Source organism: Sinocyclocheilus grahami, unplaced genomic scaffold (assembly GCF_001515645.1).
Source record: "Sinocyclocheilus grahami isolate Dianchi unplaced genomic scaffold, SAMN03320097.WGS_v1.1 scaffold343.1, whole genome shotgun sequence".
NCBI lineage: Eukaryota > Metazoa > Chordata > Actinopteri > Cypriniformes > Cyprinidae > Sinocyclocheilus > Sinocyclocheilus grahami.
In genome coordinates, this window is record NW_015505522.1 from 1867281 (window position 1) to 1882381 (window position 15101).

The following is a 15101-nucleotide window of genomic DNA, read 5'->3' on the forward strand; positions in this document are numbered from 1 at the left end:
CTCTCTGACAGCAGATGGTGCGGAACAGCAGAAATGCAGCCGTTACCCTGTAAAGCCTGTAAACAAAACAGCTGCGCTACTTTCTGTTTCTGAAACGTATTTAAATTATTTAAACAGCCATTCAGAATATTGTATTCACAGTGGTGTTTATCACAGCGCCAAATACTTAAATATTTAGACTTAATAGGCTATTTATTTTCAAACTTTTTAACATTATAATCCGGACTACAACATGCCCTAGATATTGTTTGAAAGTGTTTTGAAACACGTTGTTAAAATCAAAAGTTGCAACTGTGTTATTTAATGAGATAACATGAACTAAGAGTTGTATTTCTTTTAACAAAGATTAATAACATCTGCAGCAAATGCCTAGCTATTGCGCATTGTAAATGTTAATGCTAATTAGTTAACCTCTTATTGTAAAGTGATACCTATTGGTCTTTAATATGAAATAAAATTATCTTTAATAATTTCATCATAACAAAATTATAAGGCCACCCAGAGTGTGATTTTTGCATGTGTGTGCACTGTTCCTACATTTTTTATAAATGATTAATGAATGATGATTTGTTATTAACTAATAATAATTAATAATAAAAAATAAATATTATTAATAATAATGTTATTTTTTTGATGATGATAATAATAATAATAATAATAATAATGATATTTTTATTATTATTTTTTACATTGTTTATTATTATTATTATTTTAACAACATAATGCCTCCAAAAAGAATGAGCTACTGGTTAGATTTAATTATTATTATTATTTTTTCAGTTTATGAGAGTAGTCCAACTGAACCAGATCAAAATATAATTTAAACTGACATACATGCAAACATAAATACATACATACATAAAATATGAAATACATAAATAAATAAATAAAAACAAAAATAACACGAATAATCAAAGAAATTACTTGTTCTAGAATTGGACACGGCAACTTAAATTTCACCGTTTTCCTCACAAAAAGACTGGGGAAACAGCACATGAACTGTATGGACTACTGATATGATGATTTTGTGTGAACACATCAGACTCCATTCACTGTAAGTTTCTCCAAAGTTTCTTTTGTGTTCCAGGAAAAATTAGCATTTTTGCAGGACTCGGGTGTTTGGCTTTTATTAGCTAAAGAGATTTGTTTTATCCCGTACCAAACAGGTGGCAAACATGGAAACATACATATTTTTTCAGTATTTCTTTGTTTAAAAATCACTTTAAAAATAGCAATTCTTAATTATCGCTGCTCTGCTTCATCATTTAATATCTGCTGTCTTAATCAGTATAAAATGCACAGAAACATGTATTAAATTTAAATGATGCACCAGGCAAATAGTTTTAATTATTATTATTTTAATGTTTTTGCCTAAACAATGTAAAAAAATAAAGATAATTGTGAGGATTTTTTCCCCCTGTGATATAAAGCCACTTATTGTGAGAGAAAATATAAAGCAAATTGCAGGATACAAAGTCACACTGAGGGATATTAAAGTTAAAATTACGATAAAGTAAATGCCTACATAAAAGCCATATATTGTGAAATACATAGTGTATATTGTACAAAGGGTATTCTGTGAGATACCCTTTTATTTATTTCACTCTGAGGCCAAAATGGGCTTCAATGCTAATCAGCCTAACTTAAATGGAAAGGAAGTGTGTTTGTGCTGAAAACAATGACAGTTACTATAATCGAAATATGTTGCAGTGCTATTTCAGTGCATTTAGCTGAACTGTTTATTGAATTTGCCATATAGACTTACCAACTAAACAAAACAAAGCTTAAACAAGCTTGCTGAGATGCAAGTCCTGTCTAAGCAAGCACATAAAGAGATCTGTCTGGGTTTTGATTATAAGTCGAGCATGAAAAACCCTCATGGCTATTCTTGGTCATTTGAAAAGGACATTCAGTGTCAGAAAATGAAACAGTACTATTCCCTCATAAGCTAATTGGCTGGATTGCAGGTGTCTAGTTTCCTATAACTATTTCTCCAGCACAATAAATGTCAGTTCCCTTTGCTACAGGGCCTACTGGCAAGCTGAGGATCCGTGTTTGTTTGTGGAGAAGTGCACTTTTCTGTATCAGGTGTAGGTGCTCTATTCCCAGTTTTGTGATTAAGTTTGTGTTCCTGTGCTGAAATATATTGTCACGATGCTCATTTGTGCTGCAGGGACCCAGCAGGACACCACAAGCCTGAGAAGTGGTTCTCACGGCTTTTGGCAGCCGATCGCAAGACGTTCATTAGCCTCTGTCAACATGCATATTGTGTGTGTGTGTGTGAGTGTGTGCATGCGTGTTTGTGTTCTTTCAAGCAGCGGCTTTGTGCTTTGTTAGTGGTCTGTTGCTCCAGTGATTTTATATGATTGTATTTTGAGACTCTAGTTGGCAACATAATAGATTCTGAGGTCGGCTTGTATGTTTTTCTGATATTTATTTTATACAGCAAGAAGATAATATAGAGTACATTTTGGACTAAATTTGGCCAGTGAATTATAATTTTTTTTTCAGATATACTGTAGTTCCAAAAAGAAGTTCCACACTTGTGTACCATACTCTGGTTTAGAAAAAGCAGAGTGATACAAAAAGTGAAATGTTGGAACAATGCTCAGCCAATCCGATTGGAGGACCAGAACTAACTGTATTTTTGTAATAAACAAATTCAAGACATTTTAAACAATTTTTTCCAGCTAAAATACAAGTCCCCTATCCATGATATTGCTTTCTCCAAGGAAAAGTCATCTCGTCTGAATCAGGAGAGAAATATGTACAGAGCAAGCACCATTTACAAGCAAAAACAATTCTAAACAAAAATATGTTGGTGGGTTTTGTTGTGAGAGGACAACAAGTGGATGTACTTTTTCATTGGAGGAAGCATTATTATGGATAATGGGCTGGTATTTTGGTCAGAAGAAAGGGTTTAAAGTTAAAATGCCTTAATGATGGATTTGTTTCTTACAAACACACAGCTTTTCACTTCACAAGACGTTAATGGATTGACTGGAGTCATGTGGATTACTTGTGGATTATTGTGATGTCTTTATCAGTTGTTTGAACTCTCATTTTGACGGCACCCATTCACTTCATTGGTGAGCAAAGTAATTAAATGCAACATTTTCTCAAATCTGTTCTGATGAAGAAACGATCTCATCTACATCTTGGATCGCTTGAGAGTACATTTTCAAAAAAATTCAATCTTTGGGTTAACTATTCCTTTAGCTCTGATCATGTTTTAAAATTAAAGCTTATTTATTTCAGAGAAACCATTTGAAGTGGTTTATGCTTTATTTCTTTTTTCTTTTCTTTGCTTCTTGTTTAAAGTAATGTCTTTATTTTAAGGGTAAAGATATGATTAGAAAAGTGTAAAACAGGTGGATAAATAATTACACTCGTCGCTGCAGATTTCCAACTTCACACAGCTGCCTGTAATCCATCTGGGGACATTACACCATGTCCGACCACAAAAAAAGAGAGAGAGGAGGGGTAGTCACATGATAATTGTCACTCTTTTGCTGCTTTCTCTCATGTCCATTTCACACACTGACCCACAAAACACTGTCACACAAGCTGAACTGAGGATGAATATTTTAAACACAATTTTATTTTACGCTTTTTGATTCATGAATGAATACAGCTAAAGGGATAGTTCACTCAAAAATGAAAATTCTGTCATCATTTACTGATTCGGTTGTAAAATAAAGGAAGATATTTTGAAGACAACAATGGATAGCATTGACTTTTTACTGTAAGGACAAAAAAAACATTGTTAAAAAAACTTTCCTGTTTAACAAAATAAAAAAAGCCATACAGGTTCCAAATGACATGATTTCACTTATTATAGAAGTGAATTTGCAACTCAATATGTAAGAATATTCCCACGTTTAGATTTTTATTGGTCTCAGCATCTCTCTGGATTTTTTTTTTAATTTTATTTTTTATTTTTTTGGAGCCTTGGGTTCTGTCTCATGGAGCCCATGGCAAACCCACTTGGTGTGAGTAAACACATTCTTCAACTGCACAGCGTGCCACAAGATTAGTTATGACTTATGATTTTAAGAGGAAAGCTCTGTCTCAAAGAGAAGATTTGTGTATGAGGTAAGCCATGAGCCATGTGTGCCTTTCATGAAATGCATATGGTGCCCAAAACAAAAATCATCAGTGTTAGAAGTTTGGCCCACAGAGCAGACAGAACAATTAAACTGGATTTAGCAATCATAGCGGATCTATGTGTGGAATGGGACATCATGATGCCATCATGTGAGAATGAGTTGAATAATGAAAAATTCCGGTAACAACTGTCCTCCATCAATTCGACTTTTCTTTTTTATTAAAAGGATAGTTTACACAAAAACTAAAATTCTTGGGTTATTCCAAAGCTGTAGAACATTTTTTAGTCTATACAATGAAAGTCAATGGGATCCAATGTTGTTTTGGACCCCAATGACTTTCATTGTATGGAAAAAAGCAGTTGAAGCATTATTCAAAATAATGTTTTTGTTCCACAGAAAAAAGTCAGTCATGTAGGATTGGAAGAATTTTAGTTTTTTGGTGAACTATCTCTTTAGATAGCAAACAGGTCAATACTGTTTTTCAGATTATGAACTTTTGTGGTTGAACTTTGGATGTTTTATGGTTGAAGATCAAACTGAAACTTGATTTAGAAGGAGCAGTCATGTTTAGGCTCTTCAAGGCCTGTCAGAAAGCCCCCTCATTTGAATTCATAAGCTCTTTTCAGCCTTTGTCCCATTAAGCGAGCAGACTTGTGGATTAGATCCGACTCGTGTCAGTAATATCATTATGAAAAAGTCATGACACCCTGGGCCATTTGTTCAAAAAGGAGGGAATTTAAAGAATAGCACTGTAGCCATCTGCTCTTTCTGCTTTTCTTTCTTTGAAGAGGTGTCTTCCTCCATCACTTCCCCTTCTAGTGATCAATATGGGCCATCCAATCAATTGCTGCACTCAATTAAACCTTTATAATTCCTTTCAAGCAACATGCGTTTAAAGAAACGTTAACTGAAAAAGCAGCCCATCCACATTAGACACTCTAGCTCTTTTATTGGGCTGCCACAGGGATGGTGTTGGCGTATGGCAGTTGCCATATCCTAGCATTCAGAGTTCCAAATCCAAATATTTTTAGGAGAACAGACCTGAACATTGCTAGGTCGAGGTTCCTAATAGTGACAATTCATGGTAGCGGGTTGTGGTACGATGAGTGCTGCTGTTATGATAATAGACTTCTCTGGTTGGATCCCGCTTCGGGATTGAGGTTAGCGTAGTTTTACCTGTGTTTTACATTTTTACATTGTTTATTATTATTATTATTTTAACAACATAATGCCTCCAAAAAGAATGAGCTACTGGTTAGATTATTATTATATTATTATTTTTTCAGTTTATGAGAGTAGTCCAACTGAACCAGATCAAAATATAATTTAAACTGACATACATGCAAACATAAATACATACATACATAAAATATGAAATACATAAATAAATAAATAAAAACAAAAATAACACGAATAATCAAAGAAATTACTTGTTCTAGAATTGGACACGGCAACTTAAATTTCACCGTTTTCCTCACAAAAAGACTGGGGAAACAGCACATGAACTGTATGGACTACTGATATGATGATTTTGTGTGAACACATCAGACTCCATTCACTGTAAGTTTCTCCAAAGTTTCTTTTGTGTTCCAGGAAAAATTTGCATTTTTGCAGGACTAATGTAAAGGACTAGGGAGTTACCGTCTGCAGGGTTCACACTTCACTTCCTGCTATTCTTCCAGCTCTTCTCACACACACACACACACACACACACACACACACACACACTTCCTGTAGAGTGAGCTCGGATCTAAAGCACACACGGCAGAGTGAAAACCATCCATCATGAGAGATCTCCTCTGCTGTAAGTGGATGAAAATTTGAAGCGGCCCACGAGGCCGAGCTGGATGATGTCATTCTCTAAATTTAGACCTCCAGTGCAAACAGCATCTGCAGAGATGCTCCCTTCCAGCCGCTCTCATGCAGCACACTCGATCGTTGGGCAAAACAAGTGCATTTTTCCAAACTACAACACTGATTCTCAAGCACAGCCACAGGAAACAAGAGGAGCACTGCTTGACAGTTTAAGGTCGCTCTGACTTCATTGCATTGAAGGAAAACCCCGGGCTGCCTCTGATACAAGGATATTAAAACACGCTTGTTCTGTTTCCACTGGCAGATCAGAGCATTTGTGGAATCTGCACAGAGTCACATGAACATGAAGAGCAGCGCTCCTGCACTGCAGCTGAAAATACCGACTGATGCATCGACAAGCGTTTTATAATTGCATTGACATTCCATAAACTGGAGAGCTAAAATATTTTAGTGGAAAATGCCATTATGCCTTCTAGTTGTGAGCAGAAACTTTCCCAATTGTATTTCACAATTGCATGCAACGGTCAGTAAACAAATACATGTAAAGAAACAGAATCATTAAGGCTTGGCCAGTTCACAAGGCAAAAGAAAAAACACTTACCAGTTATGAAAGTTTATGAACATCAGGTGCAGCGGTCACATAAATTCTGCCGAGTTTTTGAATGGTTGTATACGACAAGACGATAATTCTTCCATCGTGCAAATTATGGTCATTTTCGTCAGCTAAGGCTGAATTAGCGAGAAAGAGAGGGATGAAAGTTTCGTGTGTGAATCTGCATCTGCGCGCCTCTCTCTACAAGCAATGAGGCTTAGTTACTTTTAAAAAAGTGATTTTACCCCCTCGTTGCAGAGAAATATAAAGTTGCGAGTCAGTAGCCTGTCGAAGCTATTTTACTAATAAAAGTTTCCGTGCGGTGTTGTCGTGTGCACTAATGTGTGTGTGCGTCTATGAAAGCAGCATAGCCTACTGCATATAGTTTTAGTTTAGCTATAAACCCGAGCCCGACCCGAACCCGAAGCTCTTCGTTAAACATTAACCCGAACCCGAACCCGGGTAGCAGACCTCTAGCATGCACTGTGAGAAGCTTGTTACAATTAATGTTTTTAAAGTCTCTTATGTTCATCAAGGCTGCATTTACAGTACATGATCTAAATAAAGGAAAAAAATAATACTGTGAAACATTATAGCAATTTAAAATAACAGTTTTATATTTTAATATACTTTATAATATAATTTATTCCTGTGATGCAAAGCTGAATTTTCAGCATCATTGCTCCAGTCTTCAGTGTCACATGATCTTCAGAAATCAGTATAATATGCTGATTTATTATCAATGTTGGAAACAGTTGTGCTGCTTAACATTTTTTGGAAGCTACTTTTTTCAGGATTCGTTGACGACAGGGTTTCTGCAGGATTTTTAAGCTCAAATTTAAGACTTTTTAAGACCTTTTTTAAGACCTGCACAAATAAATGTAATACTATATGAGCAGGGTATGGCAATGCCTATAGTACCATATTAAACAGTACAATTAGTGTAAAAAGCATAATTTACAGTTCAGATACAAGTTTTCACAAAAACAAAAAAGTTTGACAAATTATAAACTTTACATTTCAGCCTTTAAACCATTTTTTAGAAAATGGATGAGTCAAAAGTATTAATCATTCATTCAAACAATTATTATGAATAAATTGTTAAATAAATTAAATAACATAAATTAGGGGTGTGCAATATTGACCAAAAAAATTATATTTTCTGGGATTTTATCGATAACGATAATTAGGCGATATTTCACTAAGTGTGTTATTGTGCTGGTATTTTAAGGACTACCGTGGACAGCTGACTCCTGAATTTTTTATATTCTTCATATTCTGTGTGGTCAGTTCACAGCAGTGATAGAGTTTCAGTTTTATGGGCATTTTTACCTTTAAGCCATTTTTTTTTTTAAGTGTGCATCATCTTTTGAGTCAAATTCTTGCATTTGGGCTGTTACCAAGCAAATGAAATCAGTATCAACAGAATTCATCTTTGCAATGCAGAGAAAACACAGAAGCTGCATCTGAAGTGGCATTTAGCCCACACTGTTTTAATGCAGCTCAGAGGGACATAGAATACTTTAACCTGCAGTTACAAATGCAGAAATAATGTTTTGATATTTTAAACATAAAACAGATGTTTGAAATTATGCAATGCAGAGAAAACACAGAAGCTGCATCTGAAGTGGCATTTAGCCCACACTGTTTTAATGCAGCTCAGAGGGACATAGAATACTTTAACCTGCAGTTACAAATGCAGAAATAATGTTTTGATATTTTAAACATAAAACAGATGTTTGAAATTATTAAAAAAAATTTAAAGATACTTTAAATGTGAAATTAAAACCGCCAGTATGTGGCAGCAAGTCATTGCGATTGAACCGAATCATTTAAACGCTTGATTCATTCAGGAACGAAACACCGTCATGTTGCTCAGAGACGCAAAACAGCGCTGTGGCTTTGTTTGGAATGATTTTTGTTGCTGAAAACAGGCAATATGGTGTCTAAAACTCAAGTCTCTTAATATTAACTTCTTGTTTATTGAACTGTTGTATAAAATCAATATCACATTTTTAATCATGCTGACTTTTGGAGAAAAAACGTCACTCTTCATGTGATATTAACTATGTGAAATGATATAAATATATACATTTTCTGCCCCCATATCTTGAATTATGTGATAATTCTAAATGCATTTTAATAGACTGATTCATGCAGTGAAAGGCACTCTTAATGCATACGTGCACTAGTTTAACCTATGTTAACTTACTAAACTTGTTTTTTTGCTTTTCGCAATATACTCGATAATGTCAAATCGCACATCGTTAAAACTACAATTACGATATTATCGCATACCATTTCGCCCACCCCATTAAGATATTTATAATGTATTGTTTCCTTATCGATCCACCAGTTCACATTTAAAGCTCTGCGTGTTTGCATGGTAAAAACATGGGAGGATTTTCGCATTTGTCTGAACTCTGTTCAAAACAAGTTTTATTGAAATTGAAAACATTCATTCTCTGGATCGCGTTTGGTAGAAATATAACTGTTTCCCCGGTAAAGGCAGTACACAAAGCAGCGCAGCAATGGACTTTGAACGTGCAGCGCTCATGTTTCATAGCCTTTTGAAGTTTAATCGTCACATTGAGCCATATCGCAATTCTGGTCTTTCCGTCCCCAAATTTAAGGCCTCTTGAAATCATAATTAAGACTTTCTTGTACAATTTAAGACTTTTTAAGGCCTTAAATTTGATACAACTAAACTTAAGACTTTTTAAGACCCCACGGAAACCCTGGATGAATAAAGTTAAAAAGAACAGCAATCATTCAAAACAGAAATGTTTCTAACAATATGTCTTTACTATCACTTTTTTTCATTTATTTAACATATCCTTGCTGAATCAAAGTATAATTTCTTTCAAAACTAGAAAGAAAAAAATTACTGACCCCAAATTTTTGAACGGTAGTGTAGATTTCTATTTTAAATCAATGTTGTTTTTATGCTTTTTATTCATCAAAGAAACCTGAAACAGGGTTCCAAAAAAGGTTAAAAACATTGATAATAAATCAACAATGATTTCTGAAGGAACATGTGACACTGAAGACTGGAGTAATGATTCTGAAAATTCAGCTTTGCAAGACAGGAATAAATTACAATACAAATATATTTACATAGAAAACCATTATTTTAAATTGCAATAATATTTCACAATATTACTGTTTTTTTCTGTATTTTTAATCAAATAAATGCAGCTTTACTGAGCAGAAGAAACTTCTTTAAAAAAACATTAAAAATCTTGATCCCAAACATTTGAACAGCAGTGTAAGTAATTTCATAATGCTCTTTAAATTATGGTTTGATATGGATAATGTTATCAAAACACACGTACAATAGTGAGTGGGCGTTGATATAGTCTCTGATGCAGTGACGTTAGCCAATCATAACAGTATCAGTTTACTGACAGGCTCATCAACGTCAGTTCCAAAACAGCTTTTGTTTACAGTAGCAAGTTGGTATGGCTACTGATTTATTTTTACAGCAACATGGCAGACAATGCACTCATAGTGGCTGGATACCCTGAATTATATAACATTTCTATACAGTATATTCCAAAATAGTTGCTATCTATTCTGCTGTTTGGCTATTTTCTGTTATTGCATCCTGTCTCGAAAGCAATGCAAAGATGCATTCTGTATGAACGGCCCGTTAGAGATGCAGTAAAGTCATGATGACGCCATAACGCTGGCGGTCAAGGACGTTGGACAGAAGGTCACAGTGGAACAGAGTTACAGCGGCCCTCAGGTAGGGACCAAAACAATGACCTGTACAAGAGGCCCCAGAATCCCTAGCGACGATGAGCACAAGCATTAGTCATATAGGAATGATTCAGCCATGACACACTGCACTATCACTGCTACAGCTCAACACTCGCTGCTGTCAGTGTAAAGCTCAAGTCATTTCAACACCAAACACAATAGGCACAAACACACAAACTCACTTCTGACACCGTTTGGATATTATTGCACACGTGTGAACACAAAGATACAATTCTGAGCCACTTCCAAATGTGGTTTAACATCAGATATTTATCTGATATCTGGACATCTGACCTACATCTAAACACGTACACTGCCAATCAAAAGTCTGGGATTAAGATTTTTAATGTTTTTTTAAAGAAGTCTCTAATGCTCATCAAGGCTGCATTTATTTAATTAAAAACACAGAAAAAACTGTAATATTGTGAATTATTATTACAATATCAAATACTGGTTTTCTATTTTAATATACTTTCAAATGTAATTTATTCCTGTGACACAAAGCTGAATTTTTAGCATAATTACTCCAGTCTTCAGTGTCACATGATCCTTCAGAAATCATTCTAATATGCTGATTTATTATCAAACCAAAATCAAACCATCCCGGGACAAATCACAGGACACATTTTCCATATATTTTTCGTAAGATTTTTAATGTTTTTTTAAAGAAGTCTCTAATGCTCATCAAGGCTGCATTTATTTGATTAAAAACACAGAAAAAACTGTAATATTGTGAATTATTATTACAATATCAAATACTGGTTTTCTATTTTAATATACTTTCAAATGTAATTTATTCCTGTGACACAAAGCTGAATTTTTAGCATAATTACTCCAGTCTTCAGTGTCACGTGATCCTTCAGAAATCATTCTAATATGCTGATTTATTATCAAACCAAAATCAAACCATCCCGGGACAAATCACGGGACACATTTTCCATATATTTTTCAGAATTGCAGTGTGAAAGAGGCTTTACTCTACTACTTACAAGAATTCTAGATCTTTTGAGCCGTAGATAAAATAACTAATGAAATCAGTTAATTAATATGTGCTTCGTAAGCACTAATAATCAGCCAATATACTAGTAATATGCAATAATAAGCAGCTGTTGATAGTGAGAATTGGTTCTTAAAATAAAGTGTTATCAGTGAAAGCGATCAGCAACAGAGCACATGTCGGTTATGAGTCTTAAATGAACAGACAGGACAAAAAAATACAGTCCTATATGGTCAAAAAATCAGACCTGTGTATTAAGCCTTACAATGCAAATGCACTGTAATGAACAGGTTTCCCAGCATGCAACTGCTGTTTACAATTTTCAGGAAGTCTTACAGTTGTCTCTGCAGACTTTTGATATTGTAACTTCAGGAAACACCTTGAGCTCTTCATGAGAAATGGAGTAAGAGATGCTGGGGAAACACAGCATGATCTTCTGATTGCAGAAGTCTGGTGAATCTTCGAGGCTTGACTGTTAATCGATGGCCCAGACGTCTTGCAGACTGACAGGAAACACAACACCACAAACCTGCATTCTGCTCTTGTTTTCGTTCCCATGTTTCCTTTTCACTGCTGATCACTTCACATAACAACTGAGCCTTTGATAACCCACACAACCATGTCCTATCTGCTCATTTACTCAATAATACATTAAAAACACGCAGCTTGTACATTCAATAGACTGAATATAACTCTTCTGTGATGAACGTGATTTAAAAAAAAAAAAGATTTATAATGTTAATGTCACCATAGAGGGGACATCAGCAGACTCTCATGAACGTGTGTTGAGGTCAGCAAGGCATCTGGTGCAACTCTCCAAAAACTAACTGACATTTATGAATTAAGATTTATTATAATTGTAAAAAACAACAACAACAACAACACACACACACATTTATACATGAAAATAATGATTAACATGTGCACACACGCATTCAATCTGAAAATTAAATTTTTTTCCACATTGCATATATTTATATGGAGTTTAAAATAAATACATTTAAAATAAAGAGAACATTTAAGAATTTGGCAGGTGGTATCTGATTTAATTTGATTATTTATTTATTTTCATATTATTTGTTCATTTCAATGTGTGTGTATACATTTATATGTGTGTGTGTATGTATAATTACATTTTTCCTGTTACTATTATTTTTATTAAATTTATTCTTTATTTATAATGAATGTGACATTTTAATTAATTTCTTCTGAGGCAGTCTGTTCTGGGTTGCTTGGAAAGAGACTGAAATAGTAAAAAGTGTTCTGTTTTACAATTAATTACATTTGTTTTTGAAAATAAAAATTATATTAAAAAAATAATTTTGCATGTGTTTTAAAGATTAAAGAATTAGTATGTCCCAAATCATAGCATGTTGAAAAGCATATGTCAAAGATTCCCGGATGGTCTACTATTTGAGATTAAAATTCGAAGTGCAGATCGATGCGCACTCTAATGGCTAATATTACCCGCAACACATTGCGTGGTGGACCAGGATTCAATCAGAACTACAAAATCGCATAAAAATTGTTTAAAAACTACAAACATGGTGGATATGCGAGACCGACAGACAGGCAGAGAAAGGTGTTTGAGTGATAAATAATCAATGTCTAACCTGATTAAAAAATATGTATTTAATGTTATGCGCATAATATTTCATCTGCAGCAACATTGTGAACTTTTATACGTTTGGTCATTAACTTATGCAAACATATGAAGAGAGTTCTCGTCATGATAGACCTGCGACTGGCAGATCAATGTGCCTGTTCATTTCTCTCCAATACGGGATGAAATTAAATTAAACGAATTGTTGATGATGTTAACTGTGACAAGATGATTGACAGGCCAGTTTAAACAGTGACAGAATGCACGTAACTAAGCAACAGAGCGTCCATTAAAGACGCAGTTATGACGAAGTAGCATGTCCCAAACTTGCCTACTTTTCTGCTACATACTCAAAAGTATGTACTTTTTCTTCACAAAAAGAGTACATACTTTTAGGGCATAGTATAAGTAGGCGAATTGGGATGCAGCAAGAGTCTGAGCGCTTACCTGCTACAGGACATGGCATCAGCACAGAGAGAAGAACAACACATTCAAGATGAGGGTCTCTCAGGAAACTACACAGCCTCTGCTAACAAACTACCAGCAGCAGATAACGGCGAAAGCCTCGTGTCCCAGCGCTGAGGAGTGTGTCCAACAGATTACGGAGAAGACTAACTGACAGCTACTGATGCTATCAGGAGAAGAAACTCCCCTCGACTGATGAACACCAGAAACTTCAAAAAAAATGTTTCTCAGAAGTACCGAGGTTGCCGTTTAAAATAATAATATTTCCTGCGCCAAAGGTTGTTGAATTATTCTAACACTAGAAATCAATCCCGTGTCTGACTGAAGTCAAAGATCGCGGCGTCTTACCGTGGCGTCTTCGATCAGCTGCCGCTCTCCTCCGGCGTTCACCTTATGGAAGCGGCGGCGCGAGTTTCCCTGCAGAGCTGCATCGTCGCTCTCGCTGGCGTTCTCCACCTGTAAGGAACCAGATTCAGAGACGTCAGCATCCTGGTTGAACATCCAGTTCTTCCAGAACACTGAGAGCCTGTGGAGGCGCAGGAGACTCATGTGGACGGCGTTCACATGCTATACGGGACGAACGAAAGCGGGTTTGTCGTGTTGGAGAGACGGAGTCGGCTAGCGTCGCGCAGCAGAGCCACAGCTTCCTGTAGGAAGCCGTAAATACACAAATATACTCTACAAGCAGAAGCAACACGTCTCTAGCGAGCCCTTTGTATAGCGTGCAGTGTTTGAAACTGTAAATATAGCCAGCGTTCAACTTCACATACTGATGGTGTGTCTGAAGAACATGTTTCCAGTGAATCTGTATGAAGTCTGCGCAGCAGCTGAGGATGCTGGGTGGGAGTTACTTGCATATCACATCACAGGCTGTTTGTTGCTTTAAGGTTTTTTAGGGTTTCTGCAGGTTTTTTGAAGATACATTTATTATTTTTTAAGAATAAATTGATGCAATAGGTCAATATGGTCTCTATATGTAAATGTCTAGGGAGCATGCAATGAGTTGTATTAGCAACACTTCAAAGTTTTAAAATGTTTGAAAACTTCCTTCAGATTGAGATTTTCACTACATTTTGACAAAATAGAACTAATATGGAAATAGCTGTATCTTCTGATACAGTAAATACAAAAACTGCAGTTCTTCCTCAGTATCTTTGTCTTTTCTATTTCAAATAGCAAAAAGACTTTTAAATCAATATACAATTAATTAAGAAGCAAAAGGACAGATGAAGTCTTGTTTTCTGAGAAACTGATTGAAATTAAATGAGTTTATGACTAAAACAAGAACAAATATCTGCCAACGGGCTAAGAAAACTCAACTTAATTCAAAGGGAAAACAAGTTTTCATTCCCCATTGACAGATATTAGTTCTTGTTTTAAGCATAAACTCACTTTATTTTGTTCAATTTCTCAGAAAACAAGACCTCATATGTTCACTTTGCATCTCAAGTAAATGTATCTTGATTTAAGGATCTTTAGATACTTGTTTTGGAAAACAAGACAAAAATACAGAGGAAGATATTCTTTTTATATATATATATATATATATAATTTTAAAGATTTTTGCTCTGATTTAAGACCTTTTTAAGGCCTGTAATAAAAAATCTGTTAAAGCCTGTTATTCATTGTAATAACTTTGTTTTGTTTTTTTCTTATCAGTACATCTTAAGTCATTAAACTAATGTTTATTGCATTATCGAGTGTTGTGTGCTACCGTGATGGTGTTTTGCATTTGTGTGATTATGATGCTTGTCAATA

The 15101-nt window shown here is 35.0% G+C and overlaps 1 protein-coding gene across 1 annotated transcript in view; it reads right to left on the minus strand.

The window, feature by feature from the left end:
* LOC107603232 (rap guanine nucleotide exchange factor 6-like) overlaps positions 1–15101 on the minus strand; it is a 106442-nt gene that overhangs the window by 45789 nt on the left and 45552 nt on the right. The window contains exon 6 of the mRNA XM_016295975.1: positions 13692–13799. Within this exon, the coding sequence (XP_016151461.1) occupies positions 13692–13799 (108 nt within the window). The remainder of the gene's footprint in view (positions 1–13691; positions 13800–15101) is intronic.